Below are 19,730 nucleotides of genomic sequence, written 5' to 3'. Positions count from 1 at the left end.
GCCTCTCTTGAAATACTTTGTTACTGAAAAGAAGTGTTTCAGTTACAAAAAAACAAATATCCTCTTCCACTACCACTCTGGACAGGAACTAGAGATCCGTTGACCTGGATTTTGGAGCTTGCCTACCTACTGACTGCTGATTGATAGTAGTCCTACTGTTTACAAATAGCTATATAAGCAGAACAAAAATATACAGTTAATGTCATTGCAACAGTTTCGAATACATAAATATAATTTAGAAAGAAAGTGTAAACACAAACATTTATTTTAATTAGGAGTTTTATACATCGCATGCATCTGAAAAGAAATTATCACATAACTACCACTCAAGTTTTGGGTGTACAATCTCAGACATGAATGAAAGGGTACCATCACCTCTTACACTAGTATATACAGAGATATAAAAATATACACAACAGTTAATTTTACAGAGCAGAGCTGAGTGAACACTGCACACTGTACTCTGAGTTTGGATAACTCACAGTCCAAACTGCAAGAGCAACAGGAACACTGCAGAGATCATTATAAGGGTCAGAAGAAACAGCATCAGAACTCTGATACAGTGTAAAAATATAAGGCAGAAGCCACTTTCTTCTGAAGTCTAGGGAAGAGCAGAACACAGACTATCCATCTCGCTTTTAAAAAGTAGTTCCAGCAATGAGTTGTACATGCAAAACATAAATTTGCATTAACAGTGCAATAACAAAAAAGAATACTGAACAGTAGCTCAACCATACAAACTTAAAAAAATGTAACATGTACTTTATGCATCTCTTCTCACAAAATATCTAGGATTTGTCAGTGCATTAGTGTTAAAGTGGCATTAAAAAAACTTCTGCTATTATAACAGATGCAGAATTATCTTTGAAATGCATAGCATCTACATTTTTATTGTCTTTGTAATTATTTAGTTGGCATAGGCACCATTCTAGTCACACCAGCATTAAGAATTCTTGGTGGAAACAGCCATTCTTACCAAATCATACACAGCTATTCTTGACTGCTTGTCTTGATTTTGATTTCAACAAATAAATGCTTTTTAAAATTCAAAAATATACCCTATGAATATTAAAAGAACTATATACAACAGACCTAAGACACAGGGTTAGCTGGCTGCCATACATGTAACACACTGAAGAGAAACATTCAAGTCTGACAGATTTTTGAGATGAAAGGCCTTTGGGTTGGAAGCATATCAAAGACAACAGTGCAGTAGGCTGAGAATTCCTTTAGCTCAGTTCAGAACTAAGGCATTGTATGATAAAATATATTCATATTTGGTGCAATGTTACCATCAGTTTTAGAATCTAGCTCACATCAAATGCTGTAATTTGACACCCTAGTAAACATACGTATCCATCTTACATCATGAACTCAAACCTTTGTGGAAAAAATTCAAACACTAAACCTATATTGTTTTTTCTAATTTGACATCGAGGATAAACCGCTAAGCCAACCAAACTGCAATCCCCCCCAAACAAAATGGTAGGAGCTCACACCCTCCTAGTCTTTACTCACCAAAAATTAAACATATCCTTGGACTTTACTAAAAAGAAAGATTAAGATTTTCAACTGCTACTTCAAATTACCTTTTGCATTTGAAAATTTTCAAACTATCCATTTATTCTATGCTTGATGCCCCCTCTGATTATCTCCCAGCGTTGCCCTTCTCCTGTCATTCCTATACGGCCTTCCTCTGAAGTTTCGCTGATACTGGCAGCCTTCCTCTCTGCTTCTGCTGGGCGGTCCTTTCCAGGCTTCCTCGTTTCTTTGGAACTGGTAGCCTCCCCTACTAGAATAACCCCACTCAAGTCTAGGCCTTCTGCCTCCTCCGTAAGTCTGGTTATAAAATTGCTTGGATCTGCCACTTCTCAGCATATCAGAAACTTCGCTCTCATCCTCAGAGCTCTCTTCCCTCGTTCTCTGTGCCCTGCTTTCTGTCTGTAGGTTACCAGCACCCTTGGAATCTCTGCCTTTATCAGTCTTCTCCTTACGGCTGGGTGTAGCACTTTTGAGTTCATATTTGGGTGCTTCTGCCAATGGTGGTGTGGTGTTGGACACCCCTGGCTGCCTCTCAATCCCCTGTGCTTGGGGAGAACGGTTTTGCAGCCCAGCTGTTGCCTGCTTAGCAGGAGAATTAGTGGTGCAGGTCTGCTCCAACTGAGATGCCCTAGTGGTAGTCTCTTTTGGGGCACTGCATTCACTGCTCACACCAGCCACAGGGAACGGGACAGTGTTTGAGCCGCTGCTGTTACTCTTCTGAAGCTGTTCTGCACAGTTTACTGCAGGAACGGGAGGACTGCATTCTTTAGCCACGTACATATTTGCAGATGTGCTAGTTGTTGCCTCTTTGTCCTCAGGTGCCATGACAACGTTAGGTCTCACTACTGAATTTTCAATAAAGCCCTGAACTGGGTACCCATACCAGAAGTGAGGAAAGAAAGGAGGTGCTATTGGAACAGCTCCTAGAAAGTGATTGTGTCCAAAGGCTGGTTGTGGGAACAGATTTTTCCCTCTCAGGGACTCATCATAGGGAAGTGCTTGCACTGGATTCTCCGATTCTACACAGACCTGTCCTTGGCTTTCGGACACCTGAGCTGTCGGGATAATCAGCGGCAGTGATGGAGATCTGCTGTCAACCTGTGAAACCTGACCGTTGGACCTGGCCTCACTCTGAATAGGAAAGTGCCTGCTTGTTCGTGCAGTTTCGTTCTCATTCTGCGTCGGTGGAGCCTCCTGGAACCAGGGGTTGTGCGGGTACACGGGGAGGGACACGTTTGGGTACATTCTGCAAGCAGCCAAATAGGCCTGGTGCAGGGGGTACAAGTAAGAATGGGGGACCCACATGGGACAACTGTATGCCTGCAAGACAGGAAAGAAAAAGTATTTGGTCATTTGAATGTGTAGACAGACATAATAGCACACAGGTAATTTACTCTTTTGAAACAGTTAATTACGGGAAGGTAATTTTATTTCCAGTGACTGTCCTCACTTCTGGAGAGTTTCTGGGCTTTCAGAATCATGTTCTCATTTTTTGACTTCCTTCCAAATGCAGCTGAAGTAGGCACCAGTTATGACCAGTAAGGAAACTTAATAACACAATTCCTGTATAGTCAATTTAAACACTTGGACACAGAGTCTGCATTTATCAACTCTAACTCTGAGCAGTGTGATCACAGGCCACTACATGCTTGTTAGCTGACATGGAGGAAGGAGAGAGGGAAGGGGGTTTCTACCTGAGGTGGTTGACTTCAGGTATTGTCAACTCACAAGCAACACTGTAGGGTGTTTTTATAGTACAGTGTGTCAAATACACTTAATGTGAGGTTATACAGAACACCATGCAAGGCTGCTGGAGGCAGAAGGCTGTCTAAGAAAATACTGGAGTAGGAAAGGGGGTAGAGTCCAAAACTCAACAGTCTGCATCGTCTGTACAGGAAGTCTGTGGAGAAGCCTACCCAGACCTGCTCGCAATGGGAACCAGTCAGTCCACTCTGAACGAGCAGCTGGAAGATGGTGGACAACAGGGTGACAGGATCTGGGACCAAAGCAGTGCACAGGAAAACCCAAAAGATAGTTGCCAGGTCTACCGCACTGCTTGGTCACCAGCTGCACAACTACCAGAACACGGTACTTTCACCATTAGATGGTGCTGAAGCCTCAAAATGAGGGGCTTTATAGCACTTCGTATTAGGGTAAGGACAGTCCCAAATACACACAGGTTTATGAGCCAAACACCATTTAAATATAATCCAGTAGTACTTCCTATTGACTTACAGACTTCGCAATAAACAAACCGAGAAGACTTGCATTAGGTACACAGTTATCAAATCTAAATTTGCTTTTTAACTTGTGCTGAATTTTTTCTTCAACCTGAGCAGATCGGACAGACAAGCAGCTACTTGAGGGAGTCTCCACAGGGAAAGCAATTCTAGGTATTTTTACTACAATGGCTTTGCCAGTACCCAGACATGGTCCAAGTCTGGAGGCCACTTCCCTTTTACTATATGCTGCTTCCAGAAGAACGCATCTTCCATCTCATATTGATTTACGTGTGAATTTGTAAAGCACAATATGTGGACTGCATATAACCACTATTGGAAGCGGATGGTTCTGACTACCGTTGTTGAGAAATTTATTACTGTTGACTTGAACTGCAATGTGGACCAGTGATGAGATCCCAGTCAACAGAAGACCAAATAAAAAGTACTTCAAATTTTAAGATAAACTTGAAGTGTATAGTTGCAGCAACCAGTCTTCAGCACTGCACTACCAAGTAAAAGCAAATTGTATGAGCTAACAGAGATATATGTAAGTTTGAAGAGTTACCTTCACACCAAGATTGAAGAAAAATCTAAGAATGTTCTTATCTAGAAAAAAAATAAAATTATGATTACTTGTAATAATACACTTCATCTGATCTAGAAATTAATCCTTGCATAAAGTTCCACTTCAGTAGAGAAACACAGGTATGGTGTTGTTTTGCATGTCCTTGTTTGATTTGTTGTTCGTTTTTTTGTTTGTTCCTGTTCCTCACCCCACCCCCCAATAAAGTAAATGGAACACACCTGCAGTTTAAATTTCAGTTTTAACTGCTTACGGAACTGGAATTCTGATTTTTAGCGTACGTTTACTGAACTGTACCTCTACCAATGCAGTCAAACATGGCACGTTCTTTATGAACATATTATTCCATATTTATAGTATGCCAAAACCTGCCTTTTCACAGACCAGTAAGGAAATGCTGAACAACTTCCAAGGTTTTGATTGCAACAGACAATCTGTTACTTTTGTTAGTGTAAATGGAAGCAGTTCCCCAAATAAAATCCTATCAGTTCACAAAACCTGGAGCTACAGTGGGTCAAGCTAAGACCCATAGAACAATCATACCAGATTTCTAGGTGTAGCCACTTAAAATAACTGCAATATTAACACCACAAAGTGAAGCATTACAACTCTATACAACATTCCCTCCCACCCCTTAAATCATGAAATGGCAACAAATAAATCTTTGGTCCTATCGCTAGCCGGTGTCAAAAGAAGTTGTCTTTTGCAAGGCAAAGAAAGCCTGCTGGGAAAAACGGTATAAAATACAGATGTTCTGGCTTCTCACCTTTAGGTAAGTCCTCCCCGTTATTGCACAGGGAGTAAGAGGGTGCAATGGCTCTTTCTCCCTTTTCACTAAAAGGGAATCCAGGGTATAGTGGATCCTGATAGGGATTCAGAGTCTGAGGCAAAGGCATTAAAGGCTGGTTAACTGCTTGCATCGACACAGGAACTCCAGCAACTGGAGCAGATGTTACCTGAGCCTGTGATACAATAGAATCAGGTCCTGTTGTTGGGGCTGGCATCAATGAAGAAGCAGGTATTGGGGCTGGAATACCTAGCAGAAAACACACAAACACACATTTTATTTCACATATAAGATTATAAAATCTATAATCTTATATAATCTATGTAAGATTACAAAAGAAAGTGGAAGTGGAAAAGACAAGCTTCAAAAGACAGAAGAAAAAACATAAAGGTATTCAGGGAGGCATAAAAGGAAATTCTTTAGAGTTGGGAAGTTTGAAACAAAGGAAGATTTGACTAAATGCAAAGCACAGTTTTCAGAAAGAAGTGAAACAATTAAGATTTCCAGAAATAGCTAAACCCTTATCATATTTACTAAAAAAAAGGAAAGGAGAAAAAAGCTGAAAAGGGTGTGAACTGAAATGTACATGTGAATCTTTGCAATTCTCATTCAGACTAGTCATTTACAGTCAACCCTGAATCTGAGCTGAGATTACCTGGGCTACGCATCTTCCATCACGGATGTTGTCATGTATGAAAGGACTATTATGGTTACTAAAGTACCATTCTATGCCAACTCCAAGACTAGTTCTTATACAGAAACACAAAAGTGGGATAAAATACAGCACCTGATCTAATGAGCAATAATGAATTTAATCTAATTTAACTACATTTATCAGGAAACTTTCACAGCACAGAAAAAATACTACACTGGTTTTGCTACAAGTCAGCTGAGCTCCAAAGGGATCCTGACCTACCAGACCCAAGCTGAGTCCTTAGCAAATCAGAGGCTTATTGTGTGGGACACAGAACACAAAACACCTATCAACCTTACACATGCTGACTGTGTTCTACCTTAAGCAGAACTCTAGAATAAGCCCCATTAAAACTCAGAGCAATCCCACTCTGGGGAAACACTGAGAGTTGAGTACACATCTCTCTTCTACCTTCAGATAAGGAGTCAAGTGAGCTATGCATGTGTAATCAAACATCTGCTAGAACTCTCACTAACTTTGAGCAATGAGTAAATACATTCCCAAAGATGACTGCCTTTGGGATGGAAAGTTACAAGAAACAAAACATCTCCTGAAGGCATTTTCAATTTAGCAAGACAGTTAAAGCTAGTTAGTAGTTTCTAATTTACATTAATATTTCTTCTGACCTGCTGGTCCATAAGTTGTTGGCTCACTTGGCCAAGCTGGCACAATGGCTGGTACAGAAGGCACTGTTGGAGGCAAATGCACCTCAGAAAAGACTGGTGAGGGTGTTGGAGTTACACTTGGTAAGCATTCTGTCAGTTTCTAGAGAAACAAAAAGATCATGTGAATTTATTCTTAATCAGCGTTGTTGGTGAGCCCTAACACATCCAACTTATTCCAAACAAGGCTTGAAGACTCAGTACTGTCCAGACTGCCACCAGCACAATAGCAAAACATCAACTAGAAACATATCAAGTTGCATACATAACAGAATTGAAAGTGAAAAACATGATTAACTTCGGATAATTAGATATGAATCAACACCCTTCTCAGAAAATAAAAGATACGCTTTTACTTTTCTATCAAGGGTAGTATTTTCCACATTCTTTACATTGGATATAAAAGATTCCCCTTTAACTCAAGGTAGGGAATTCTAGCATTATCACCATAGAAATGACTGCATAGTTAAAAGCCAGTATCACAATACATACGTGGCTGTGATGAAGCTCCCCTTTGTCTGAAGTCTCCTGACTGGAAAACTTTGAAATTAAACAAACATTTCTTACTTGTTCAGCAAGAACTGGAGAATCTGTTTTTACTTGTTCCAAAGGTGATGAAGCTTTTGGACACCTCTCATCTTGACTATTCTTCTAAAGCAAAGTTAGAAACAGACGAACACAGTTAGTCTAATGAGATTTTTTTTCGAAGAGGCATTCAAAGATATTAAAGCATACTACATACAAAGTGGGCTAAGCACCCAATCATTATTATATTAGTATAACATTTTGCTCATTGAAAGGACAGCAAAGAATAGAAGCCAACAATGGGCCACAAATCTTCACTGAACTTCAGAGATCGTGGCCTGTTAGCACAGTAACTATTAGTAAACATCACATCTCTTGTGGTCCCATTGTGCTGGAAGTACAGACTGTACTAAGCAATTACAAATGCATATTTGTAAGTGCTCTCGATAGCCCAGATCTGGGAATTCAGACTGTTAAGAAAGACTGTAAGTATCTGTTACAGGGGCTGAGGAAAGCTGATGGCAATACAAGCCTCAAATCTTTTAAGTATTTCAATTAAAGCTGTAAAGCAGAAGCAATCACAGCTATAAAGGCAGCTATTGCTCTGCTAATCATGTAAGAGAGAAGCAATAACATTAAAAGAAAAAAAAATTTGGTCTTTTCTTTAAGATTACCTCGGATGAATTTGGCTCAAGCTTCTGACTTAAGTGGATCTGCCTGGAATTTGACTCTGTAACACCAAGACATAACCTAGTAAATGAACCATTACACCATTTATGGCTATCACAACTTAAGCCAGTTAAAGTTTGTCTTTCCGAAGTTAAACCTCGAAATAAAACCTACCTCAGCACATATTACTTCAGAATTCAGTTTTTATTAAAGATCAAAACATCCTAAGGTAACTACTAGTTAGGGAAGTAACAGAACAGACTTTAACCTGGGTTTTCAAACCTCTACAGAAATTCTTTATTGATGTTTGTTAACAATTTTTCTTTCCTACTTCCCTCAGGCATCACCAAATGTAGCTGTCTTTTCAGTTTAAACACACATCATTCATTCTAAGTCCCTGCTGTGAAAAAAATGAATTTGTACTTTGATTAAAGTGAAAATGGTTTGAGATCTGCATTTCCATATTCAAATGTTAAAACAATAGAAGACAGATGAGTTTAGAAAGTTTCACTGGTTCAAAAGATCTAATAAGATTTCGGACTGACGCAGAAACTTTAATTTCTTGAGCATCAGCAAATACTTGGTGGGGGGAGAAGCTACTGAAAAAGAGTCTTGGCATAATCTTCATATAATAAGATCAGTACAAGTTTTTTTGTTTTGTTTGTTATGTTCTAGCTTTTTTTCAAATCTGGCTAACACTGCTCGTCAACCAAATTCACACACATCTGTTTAAAAGCAGCTACTAAATAGGTATGTGTGTTTTAAAAGCTGAGTGTGTGTACCACACCACTGTAACTCCTAGACAACAATGCAAACAAAACAATATTGACTATGAGAATTCCTGGCAATTCCCCAAGTACCGACAGATATACCAAAGTACTGAGAAGGAAATAACAGTTTATTCTTGTAGATATTTTAACCTAGTTTCAGAGGCAGTACAATCCAAAACATCACGAAAATCAGAGAAAAGACAACATGCCATGAACATCAGCAAAATCCATCATGACACTGCAATACAATAAAGAGCTTCTTCTATCTGAGGAATCTTTTTGGCATCACAGGTGAAACTGGCTTTCAAATTAAACGAGGTTCAGTTGTTTCAGTAAAGAAAAAATGGGTAATATCAGTCCTTGCAAGACTATTTAAAATGGTACTTCATGGTCTAAGAGACACTAAACGGAAAAAGTTCCATCAGTACACATCAATGCCTCTGCTTTTACCAGATATAAAGAACAACAAAAATAAATGCAGGAAAAGAACAGCTTCTATGAGGAGGCTAGAGTTTTTATTTAGTGAAGAAGGGAAAAAAACAGAAGCAGCTACGACTAATTTTGGTGTTCAGTTATAACAAAGCTGACAGGCAAATTTTTTTTTTTTGGGGGGGGGGGGGGGGGGGGGCCGGTATTTGGCAAAGATTAATTAAGTACCTCCTGATAGCTACAGCTTTCATCTATTACTGCCACTTTCCACTTCCTGACGAAAGAGGAAAAACTTAGAGTCAATGAAGAGAAGCTAGGGAGTGTTACAAGAGACTCAGGAGAGGAACCCTTCTAACATGAACAGGGTGGTATTTTTTGTCACGTTTTCTTTACACAATCCTCTCCCTGCTTTCTGTACCATTGCTTGCTAGTTCTTAACCAGACTTCATGAATACTTTGACCTGCTTTTCTCGACTTATTGCAGTAAGCACTGTTAATACTCCTCCCACTAGTACTTTCTGCTATACTTGCTAGAATTTCAACAAGATCTAATTTAGGGTGGCTCTGATAATCCAGTTTTTTTATTTTTTTATTTTTATTTCCCTCATTCCTCTTCCCATTTACTGCAAAAGTCCCAGTAAGGAACCTACCTACTTCTTTCAGCCACATTCACAGAACAGGAAAACATGCAATTTCTTCCCCAACCACACCTCTACTACCTTGACCTTACATTAGCTGGGTGCTGTTACCTAAAATTATTTAGGCAATAAGGAGAGAATTTGTTGAATCTTGAATAAATTCTGAAGCTGGTAATAAAAAGAAAAAAGGTAAACAAACCTTGATCTAAGAACATTTATTTTTACCTTTATCCTTTTGCTCTTCCGCCTCTGCTGTCCACTTGCTGTTTCTTCTCTCATTATTTGAGAACTTTTTTGGATTTATATTATCCACAGTCTGTGTAGCAGCCTGACAGACCGACTGATTCTAAAGAAGTTGACAAAAGCAGAAATGTGAATACATATATTAGACACCATCATCTGACGTGACACTGTTAGGCCTTCCTTCATGACAGATATACCTATTTAAGTGCAGAAGTAGCAGAGGGAAAAGCAGCCTTCATCAGTATTCAGATTCATCCACCCTCTCATTCATTTCTAAATTTTGCAGCATCTCTTTTGAAAGCATTCATGTCATTAGTTTTACATGACAAACAGAAACTGCTTCAGTTGAAGAATTTACACTTTAAAATTGCATCTTTTTACCCACAGGGTCTGTTTACTGCCTGGATGTACAGAGACTTCAATCCATTAAAAAAAAAAGCTTCAATAGAACAATCTATCAGAAAATCTACAGGATACAATCTTCCTTCAGAGAGAGAGGAATCCACTGAAGCCAGTTGGGCTCTACTGCACAAAGAGCAAGGAAGTCTGATATAAAATATTTGCATTACTTATTAAACCAGGCAAGTTATCACATCTGTGAGTTCTCAGGCTAAAAAGAAAAGTCAGTTCTAAATAAAACAAGTTTTTATGTGAACTCAGAAAAAGCCACCTAGATGTCTGTGATACTTCAAGCACCACAGTGCCATTTTACTGAGCTTTTTCTCAGTAATAAACTGGACTTCTGAGACTTTTGTCCTCACATTCAAGTTTGATCCCACCATATGAGGAAAAAGACAACAGATAAATAACTGTAGGGGAGTTCAAAGCCTTCCAAAGACAGGAAGAACACAAAGAAAGAATCCCACGGCTTCAGAAGCTCTTATTTCTACCATATTTATGTGCTTAAAGAACTGTGTAAGGTGGACATTAGTTATTCACAAAGGAAGCTACCAAGTATGTCTCATACTGAATACATACTGTAGATTCACACCTTGCTATGTAGAGAAAGTGAAGAAAATACCTTAACCTTTGAATTGTACCATACTGCAAAAACAGCAAATCTACAACTTCTAGTTAACAGTTCATGGATAGGTGCTAAGAATGCTCTTATTAATTACGACAACAAAAAAGCATACATTGGAAAGGGCAGGAAAAGCTTGTTCATCCCTCTGCTGGATCTCATAAAGTGAACGAGATTCTTCTATTGCCTGTTTCTCCCTGCGTTCCTCCGGAGATAGGCCAAAATAGTTACAATCTCTGCCACCGTGGTTCAGATCCTCGGTTCTCTCCCGATCTGGTTTTCTATAACAGAAAGAAAAACAGGATCATTTATCAAAGAAATTCCATTATCATCAGTATCAAACTTAATAAAAAATCATGATTTAGAAAGAATATAATTATACAGCATTGCTTATGTGATTCTACATATACTGGAACTCTTCCTGCCCGTTGCAAGTTATCCATGTGGACAAAACTCAAGAAAAGGGAAAAAAATTGTGCCTACTGGGAACTGACCAAACCCATAAGCTATCTATGGCTGTGCAAGAAAAAAATCAGGAGAGGAGATTTCTGTAAATACAACAGAAAAGTGAAAAATGCATTATAATCTTCAATGCCTGAAACATCACTACACAAAATTAACAACATCACTATTTGAGCTTGCTGGACTACTTAACTAAATGTGTAAAGGATACTTATGTATTTGGGTTAAAGGAGTGAGAAAGAGGCCACTAAAATGTGGGATGTGGCAGTCTCAAAAGACACCCCAATGTCATTTATTCCACAAGAAGTTACAGTACAAAAGAATGACAAAATAGACCATTAAAAGTTTGAATGAAAATAAAGTATTTCCAATACGAAAGAGTGGAAACAATCAAAACAATGTCTGCTGCTGCAGCAGCAGCATAATGAATCAAAAATCACTACCAAAAATGCAGGCAAAATGTGATGTTCTCATACTCCAAGTCAGTCATAATACATGGCAGTCATCTTTAACAGGCTCTGCAGAAGCTGAGAGGAGATCTTAGGCATGCCCAAGAAGTGCAACTTTCAACATTACTTCAGCCTCAAACAGAAGAAAAAAAAAAATCTACCTTCCAAGAAGAAACTATAGCTTCACGCACAGTGCTTCCAGGGCAGGTATTGCCATGCAAGAAAACAAGTGGGAGTTCATGATGGCAGCAATTTTGAAAAATGAATGGGGGGAATAAAATCCTTTTTTTTTTTTTTTTTTTTTTTAAATGTGCTTGTGTGTATTCTTATAGACTTAAAATACTTCCTAGGAATTCAATGGCAACATGTTTCAGAATAATATGTCGGAAGCACCTGAAACAGAAATTAGGGCTCCAAGAAGCTCATTTAAGAGTTCAAGACAAGGAAGATGTTATTTTCAGTTTTACCTTCCACTCTGGGAAGGATTCCTGCCTGGAGCTTTTTGCTCCATTGAGGTCTGATGAGGTTGGGGTCCAGAACATATGAACTGATGCTGCCTGGTTCCCACAGTATGCTGAAGTCGAGGAGGTAGTGCTGACTGGGGTTTTATTGACTTGTTCTGACTCTTTGACCCTCTGCAATCTGCATCTGTGATAGACAAGGGAAGACAGAAATTATTCATTACTTTTTAAGTTCTTTGGGACAAAGTATCTGACAACAAAGATTCTGCCACAGATAGACAGGTATAGTCCTACCGGGCTGAGCGTTCTGCCCCCACGTTGGGAAAAACTTTTTCATCTTCTTCCCTGGCACAGTGTTCCAGCCCTCCATAGGAGAGGCCTGTGGAAGAGGTTTAAGGCTCTTCAGTGACACAGAATGCCTACAAAACAACAATAAAAAAAGGATGATGGAGGAAGAAAAAAAGATGGCTTTAGGACCAGTCTGTGGTGTGCATAAATGAATACCACATGTTTTAAAAGACTGACAGATCTTTCCATTTTTAAGAACATTGGACTCAAAGTCCATTGTTCTTTAGGATTACACTCAAGCAGTGTGTGGAACTTCTTTCTTCTTTTCAAATTCTCTGATAACGCAATGCAAATTCAGCCAGTATTCAACAGGACAAAAAGGTTGATTTTTATGTATAGACAGGAAGTACAGCCCAGTTCTTGAAAAATTTTCAGTTTTCTTACAAAAGACTGCATGCGATTTAACAGAAATCTTTCTCCTTCCCTCATTTATCTTGACTGAAAGTGTTTTTTCTTCCCAAACTACATGGTTAGACATTATGCTTAAATGTTGGCTTTTCTTTTGTCCCAGAAGCGTCAAAGAACTTACAGAGGAGCTCAAGAGAACATCCATAAATAAAAATAGACAGCCTCCCCGCAAATAAAACCACCACAACCATCATCACCAATTTTAAACAGTTAATTTGTCCTGAGACAGGGTGAAGAGATTACACTGATCTGAACAGCAGCTTAGCGCTCTCTCTACAAAATCAGGCAGAGCTACTCAACCAATAGTAAAGCGAGGCACACAAAATGCTATTTTTTTTTTTTAAATAAAATAGTAATAATAATGTAGTTACTTATATACTCTGCAAGTAATATCCAGAAAACATTGCATTAAAAAGTCTGGCAACAATTAATGCACAACCCCCTTTTCTTTTTTCTAAATATATTTTCTTCTTATATTTTTTGTAGCGGTACTGCTTTAAGTAAAGAAGTAGATTCACTTCAGGGGCTGAAATTAACTCTGAACTAAAGTAATGTTACCATTACCAAGGATAAGTTTGGCACTCTTTTCCAAAAGAAATGAAGCACTTACTTTTCTCCAAGCTCTTCTACAAATACAATAACTGGCCCACTCTCCGAGCGAACTTCTTGAATGTGGGCATTATAAAATTTCCCGTTATGGTCTAAGCGCACCTAAGGGAAAAGGAAAAAAGGACCTAAGCTTCAAAGAAGAGAACAAGATAATGTAACTCTTTAAACTATTAGCGTTATTAAAAATAGATCTTTTTCTCCAGGCAATACAACACTTGAGAAATAAGCATTACATAATTCAGTAAATGCATCAAAAGCAAGTCTTCATATCTTTTCTAAAAAAATAAAATAAACAATCAAAAAACCACACCACCATAGACAGCTTTCCAGGTAACATTACTTAATGAAACATTTACTTCTAAACTCTGTCATGTAGTTTTGGAACGTATCAGTGTATCAAGAATTTTCAGCTTCTCTCAGAATAAATCCCAGAGCTTTTCCTTGTTAAAATCCAGGTATAGAAAAGAAAAATCCTTGACTGACTTCAGTAAAAATTAGTTTCAAAAACAACATAAAGGATGCCAATTGTTTCAGAAGTAATTCTTTAGAAAGTTTTTTGAAAGCAAAGGAAGAAGTTGTTCGGACATGATCAGTGTCACTTGCCCACAAAAAACAGACATTCCATGTTCTTAAAATTCCTTTGTTAAATATAAAGGAAACTTAACAGTGTTCTGCTATAGCATTTGGTTTTCTGGTTGTATTAATTTGGTCAACTTCACTTTGCACTATTTCCTTCATCATCCCTTCCTATGTTTTTATGCCATATACTTATTGTTTCACCATGTACATAAAAAATTTGACCCAGAAGGTATGTTAGTTAACAGAGTTCTTTCTACTAATAATTGCTGTACCTTTAAGTCAGTACTACACTGGACAACCTTAGGATCTCCAATATAAAAATTTAAGCCCACACTCTTAAGCAATAAATAATCAACTCCACATTAGGTTTTTTAACTTTTCTTTTCCCTCCTTTGGGGGGTTGGGGGGGAAGGTTGGGTTGTTTTCCTGTTTGGTGATTTTGTTTGTTTCTTTTTTTGGGGGGGGGGCGGGGGGGGGGGGTTAAGTTTAGAGAGGTGTTTTTCCTATGAATAGAAAAATGATTTTCCTCTTATAATAGAATCAAAAAGGTTAGAAAAAAACCTTCAAAATCATCTGGTCCAACCACCCCCCTACCACCAATATCACCTACTAAGCCATGTCTCTAATAGTTACATACATACACAAGCATGAAAATACCTAGAAACTATTGAATTATATATAAAAAATAGTTACCTAAATGGGAAAATTGGCATCCTGAGAAGAAAACATTAATGTCTCAATAAACTGTAATTCTGTATTACTTACTTTACATTTATCACCAACTGAGTATTGCATGCCAGCAGCAATGGAAAAATCTTGTTTTTGCTGATCTGTAAATACATTAGCAGTAACATACTATTAGTTTAAATACACTAAAAGTTTTTTTTATTAATATAGTAAAATTGAAAAGCAATAGTTGTAGCTCTCAATGCACACACTGATTCATATGAGGAAGACCCCTGCCTAAAATGAAACTGTCATTTACATCACTGTTCTAGAGGACTCCACTTTATACATCAGCATGCAAAAGTTGGAACTGTAAGTATGCAGTTACTTACCCCATTTGGATTGTAGCCAAACCTCATATTCAACATTTCTGTATACTGATGGATTGAGTGATCTCAGAACTTTTTTAGGCAAAACCAACAAGGTGGGATTTCCATTGCTCTTAAGGTGCTGTATGAAATGAAACAAAGTGCTAAATGGTCAATTACACAGAGGTTTATAAGTTTTGCATTTTTTTAATCACTTTTTTTAATTCTGATCTGAAATACAAATGAGCCAAAAATACGTAAACCATGAGTTTTGAAAAATTAATTGTATGGTGTTCTTTTAACCATACCAGAACAAAATTAACTAAATCAAAACTAAACAGCACTAGAAAGGACATTATTTCTTTCAAAAGTAATGTTTGCATTCAATGTGCCAAAAGATGGATAGTTTTTAAGATATTACGTTATAATAACTAAGAATTCAAGATTATCTCACGAATGCTAAACACTGAAAATAAGAATACAATTTAATGGGAGGAAAATTAATCTTAACATATAAATACCTTGTTGCCAGAAAGAGACTTTAATCCATTCATATCACCAACTGTTGTAGTTTTACCTCTGCAAAAGAGCAGAGGGAGAAGTGATAGTATAGTGCTAAGAAGGACTGGAAAGCCAGTAAGAAACACCTTGGAAGTGGATAAAATAAAGCTACCATTCTCTTCCTATTCTTCTGCATTAAACATACCATGCAACATCTATATCTAGTAGTTCTTGCTTTAGATTTAACTTTACTTCTATACCATGTAGAGCTAAAACTAAGATTTTGTTTCTAAGTACAATTTTTAGAAAGTCTACCTTATACAAACAAATTTAGCTATCAGTTAAAAAGAAAGCAAGGGTGACAAGGGAAATAAGAAATTCCACTAATATTTTGCTGTTACTAAGAAAAGGGCAAAAGAAGCCATCAAGGCCAACCAAACAAAAAACACACTCCATTAGTTAACCAGTACCAGGCACTCTAACTTACTCTCTATTTTCCACACCTGACATCACTGGAAGTTGTAGGCAACTATCACCATTAACTTCTTCCAAAACAAAACAGCTTCTAACATTTAAAAATAACATAACTGAAATGTTAACATTTACAAAATGAAAGAGATCATCTGGAAAACTCAGTGAAGAAACAAGCTGAAGTCAACTTTAGGACATGAAAAAAAATTAAGACTTTATATACAGTGCAAAATGTTCGTAATTCAGGTTAAGTAGGTCAAGAGTCATACCCACTAGCTCTTGCGTCAAAAGACATATGGTTTAAATCAAAAGCATTGAGTTTGATGGTCTCAAGTGAGCACATGACCTTAATTTACAAAGGTGCTACAGAGGTTAGCAGTGTATTTGCTCATGAATCACAATAATAACGGGTACTGCTGCTGCATGAGAAGCTCAGGAAAGTTCCAAAACCAAAGAGAAATAGAGGAGGTTTCCGTACTTTGACATTTAACTACAATGATCGTTCCTCTAGGCAGCAATACTTTGTATTTTAACTGGAAACGTTCCCTGGTATTTTTTTCCATACAAGAAAGGAAGCTAATGCCATTCCCAGAACTTGGTATTCTTTCTCTGGTGATTTCCATCAGCTTCCTCTCTGTTGTTTTGAGCATGACAAAAAAAAAAAACAGCTCCCTAAGTCTCAATGAATTTCTTCTGCCACAAGCAAAGCCCCCAAAAGAGACTTCAATGACTTTCAACAGGAAGAGGGGGCATGCTGCACTAATTTTCACGGCTTCAGTGGAATTTCACACAAGCTAGGGTTTTAAGAACAGTCTTATACAACAGAAGAAAACCTGCCAATACATAACTGCAAAATTGGCACTGTAAAAGACTTACTGTGCAAAAAGAATCAATAGGAAAAAATATCTAAAAGCTATCTAGAGCATCCATGTCCAGCAAGAGGAATAGAAACCCATGAATATAATCACTTCATAATGATCAAGGAACAAAGCAGAGCAAGCTACATCTTTATTTCTCCATTAGCTAAATTTAAGCACCCTCTATCAAGCAGAGATTTCAGCCCAAGTGTAGAAGCAAGACAGGTTGATTAACTTCTTGTAATTCTACTGTGCTATGAGAGCGAAGCAACGAATTGTCACGGACTTTCCCATGCCACACTGGCATACTGACAACTCTTCCAGGGGATTCTGCTGTTTTCAACAGAAGGGGGACACGTTGCAACAGCAGTATTTCCTTATGTAAACAGACATGTATTGTTTACAGGCATCTTATGTTAAATTCTAAACCCCATTTACCTGTAGCTGTCATCTTCTGAATCTGAAGCAGACACTTCACTGCTACCATTACTTTCCTCTGTCATACCAACAGCACTAAGTTCTGCTATGATTTTCTTCACATCTGTATCAAATACCTTCTCATATAGTAACTCATAAAGAAGAGCTGGAGAAGGGGACAAGAAAGTGATAGGACAATTATAACGTAAATGAGATTTTACACTATCATGATAGAGGGTTACTTCAATCAAAGCAAACAAGCATTCTGAAGTGTTAACTGAAACAGTGAAGTCATTAGAAGCCAAAACAGCTGCAGCTATTATGGTTTAACAAGTATGCAGGAAACTACTAGCAGCAATCAGGTCTCTTGACAGGCAAATTGGGCCTTAGCCTTTAACTCTGCACATGGACAGAATTTTCATGAAGAATCAGAATCTCTGCAGGGGTTGCCAAGTGACCCATCAAGCCTGGTTAGAACCTTTGGGCATTGCTTCAATCTGGTTAAAAAAGCCACACACACAATAATCCACGTAGATGTTTTCGGTCTTTTTTTGCACATGCAACTCCCATTATTTCCTCTGATAAAATTATCCTTGCATGTGTAACTTAATATAAACTAGCTTGCTAACACTGTCTGAAACACAAAATTAAAACCCGAATGCTGACCAAAGACAATGCAACAGATTATAAATTAGTATAACATTTTCTGTTCATATTAGAGCACCCAGACTCAAGGAGGGAGGTAAGTTTTCCCCTCCGGGTAGATAATCTGCACTGTCATGTCTCAACAATCAGCACAGAAGAATTTATTTTCTTGCAAAATCATACAATCACTGACAATTCAAATGGAAAATTAAGCTCCTACAGAATAAATCTTCATACAGAGCCTTTTCCCTTTAACTGAAACCTGATGTTACCGTTTTCAGTAAAAATACATGCTTTTATCCAACCAACATAATACTTACACTGGCACAGAGCAGCCCTTTCTGAATACTCTATGGGATAAACAATATCATAGTGGTTTCCATTTGAGAAGCACAGCAATACCTATTAAAAAACACACAGATTTTAAGTTTTGCATTTCACTTGATTTTTCATATGAACACTGCCTTTTAAATTCAATGGGCCAACGAGCTTTGTTATATATCAAGATTTCTAAACTCCAATAAAACAGCCAAAAAGCTTAGTGAATGTCCTTTAAATCAAGAGCAATTTGACCAAAAGTCAAGAAGAATTTAAGACACTGATAGCTGTGAGTCCGCATCAGTTGTAAATCGATTTTCAGAATTTTAGACTACCAGGAAGATATGCCACACCCCAAATATGAACCAGCTATTTTAAAAGAGCTACCCATATTAACAGTATAGCTGCCTTAAATATGTGCAGAATAACTTGTTGAAAATGAATTCTCTGAACATTTTCTGTTGAATAATAAAACTCATATTATACTATCTGTTGTTAATTAAAGTAGTCTTCATTCAGTCTTTCTCAGTAGCCATTTATTTACTTTACCTTATCAGAAAAGCCATTTTCAGTTACATGTGAAGGAGAAGCATTTGGTTCCCGGTATATTATAAAATCTTTCCTAAGGAAAAAAAATAGTAATTAAGAATTCACGTGAAAACTCTTATCAATAAAAACAAAAATATTCAAGCCAAGTTCAAGGAACATACATAACCACAAAAAATACCTAGTGGAAAAGAATACTGAAGACGAGTGCAACTAACACTGATCAAAAGGAGACCTACTTTTATGAAATATTTTACTTTCTCAGGAAGAGCTCCAACAGAAAATACTTACATTTAACATCCAATATTATGTCTTGTACTCCCAGTTTTCACTACAGGTCAAATTTTTGCACAAGACCACATCTGCTATGATGCACCGCAGCCTTCTATCACATGAAGAGAAGTTTGCAGTGCGCCATACCAATTCTTAGCTCATAATGTCACAAAGGAGACTTAACACTGAAACAGTTGGTAGTGATTTAAATACATAGCTTTTTTTTCAAGCTATTTCTACTCCCTTCTCAGTGCAAACATTCAAATTTCTTGCAAAATTGTCATCCCATATTAATATCCCCATATTTCATTACTGTGCCCCTTGTACTTTTTTCTTAGTACAAGACTGATTTCTTGTCTTTTTTCTTTTCCACAAGCACTTGTGTTTTCTTTCCTTTTTTTTTCTCTTTTAAGTAGCAATACAATCATTGTTTCCAGTTTACCAATATTTTCAGATAGACAATTTTGATATAATTCCTGTTTGATTGTTAGGTTGACTTTTAAAAATAATCTTATGCAGTGTTCTGAACACATTTGCATATTCTTCCATTTGCCTCGATTTGGAGTT

The 19,730-nt window shown here is 37.5% G+C and overlaps 1 protein-coding gene across 13 annotated transcripts in view; it reads right to left on the bottom strand.

The window, feature by feature from the left end:
• Window positions 1-250: 250 nt before the first annotated feature.
• OTUD4 (OTU deubiquitinase 4) overlaps window positions 251-19,730 on the bottom strand; it is a 30,054-nt gene continuing 10,574 nt past the window's right edge. For 7 of the 13 annotated variants that reach the window (XM_040554572.1, XM_040554571.1, XM_040554574.1 and 4 more), the window contains 17 exons: window positions 18,894-18,966; window positions 18,347-18,428; window positions 17,403-17,547; window positions 15,657-15,714; window positions 15,160-15,277; window positions 14,867-14,931; window positions 13,524-13,624; window positions 12,452-12,576; window positions 12,164-12,344; window positions 10,901-11,066; window positions 9,747-9,867; window positions 7,690-7,745; window positions 7,058-7,141; window positions 6,455-6,593; window positions 5,114-5,383; window positions 4,330-4,370; window positions 251-2,862 (listed from right to left, as the gene is read on the bottom strand). In XM_040554572.1, the coding sequence (XP_040410506.1) occupies window positions 1,627-2,862; window positions 4,330-4,370; window positions 5,114-5,383; window positions 6,455-6,593; window positions 7,058-7,141; window positions 7,690-7,745; window positions 9,747-9,867; window positions 10,901-11,066; window positions 12,164-12,344; window positions 12,452-12,576; window positions 13,524-13,624; window positions 14,867-14,931; window positions 15,160-15,277; window positions 15,657-15,714; window positions 17,403-17,547; window positions 18,347-18,428; window positions 18,894-18,966 (3,061 nt within the window). In that variant the 3' untranslated portion in view covers window positions 251-1,626. Of the gene's footprint in view, window positions 2,863-4,329; window positions 4,371-5,113; window positions 5,384-6,454; window positions 6,594-7,057; window positions 7,142-7,689; window positions 7,746-9,746; window positions 9,868-10,900; window positions 11,067-12,163; window positions 12,345-12,451; window positions 12,577-13,523; window positions 13,625-14,866; window positions 14,932-15,159; window positions 15,278-15,656; window positions 15,715-17,398; window positions 17,548-18,346; window positions 18,429-18,893; window positions 18,967-19,730 lie in introns of those variants that run through there. The other 6 variants (XM_040554582.1, XM_040554581.1, XM_040554583.1 and 3 more) reach the window with 4 other exon arrangements.

The sequence above is a fragment of the Cygnus olor genome, chromosome 4 (assembly GCF_009769625.2).
Source record: "Cygnus olor isolate bCygOlo1 chromosome 4, bCygOlo1.pri.v2, whole genome shotgun sequence".
Taxonomy (NCBI): domain Eukaryota; kingdom Metazoa; phylum Chordata; class Aves; order Anseriformes; family Anatidae; genus Cygnus; species Cygnus olor.
This window is presented reverse-complemented; position numbering and strand designations above follow the sequence as displayed.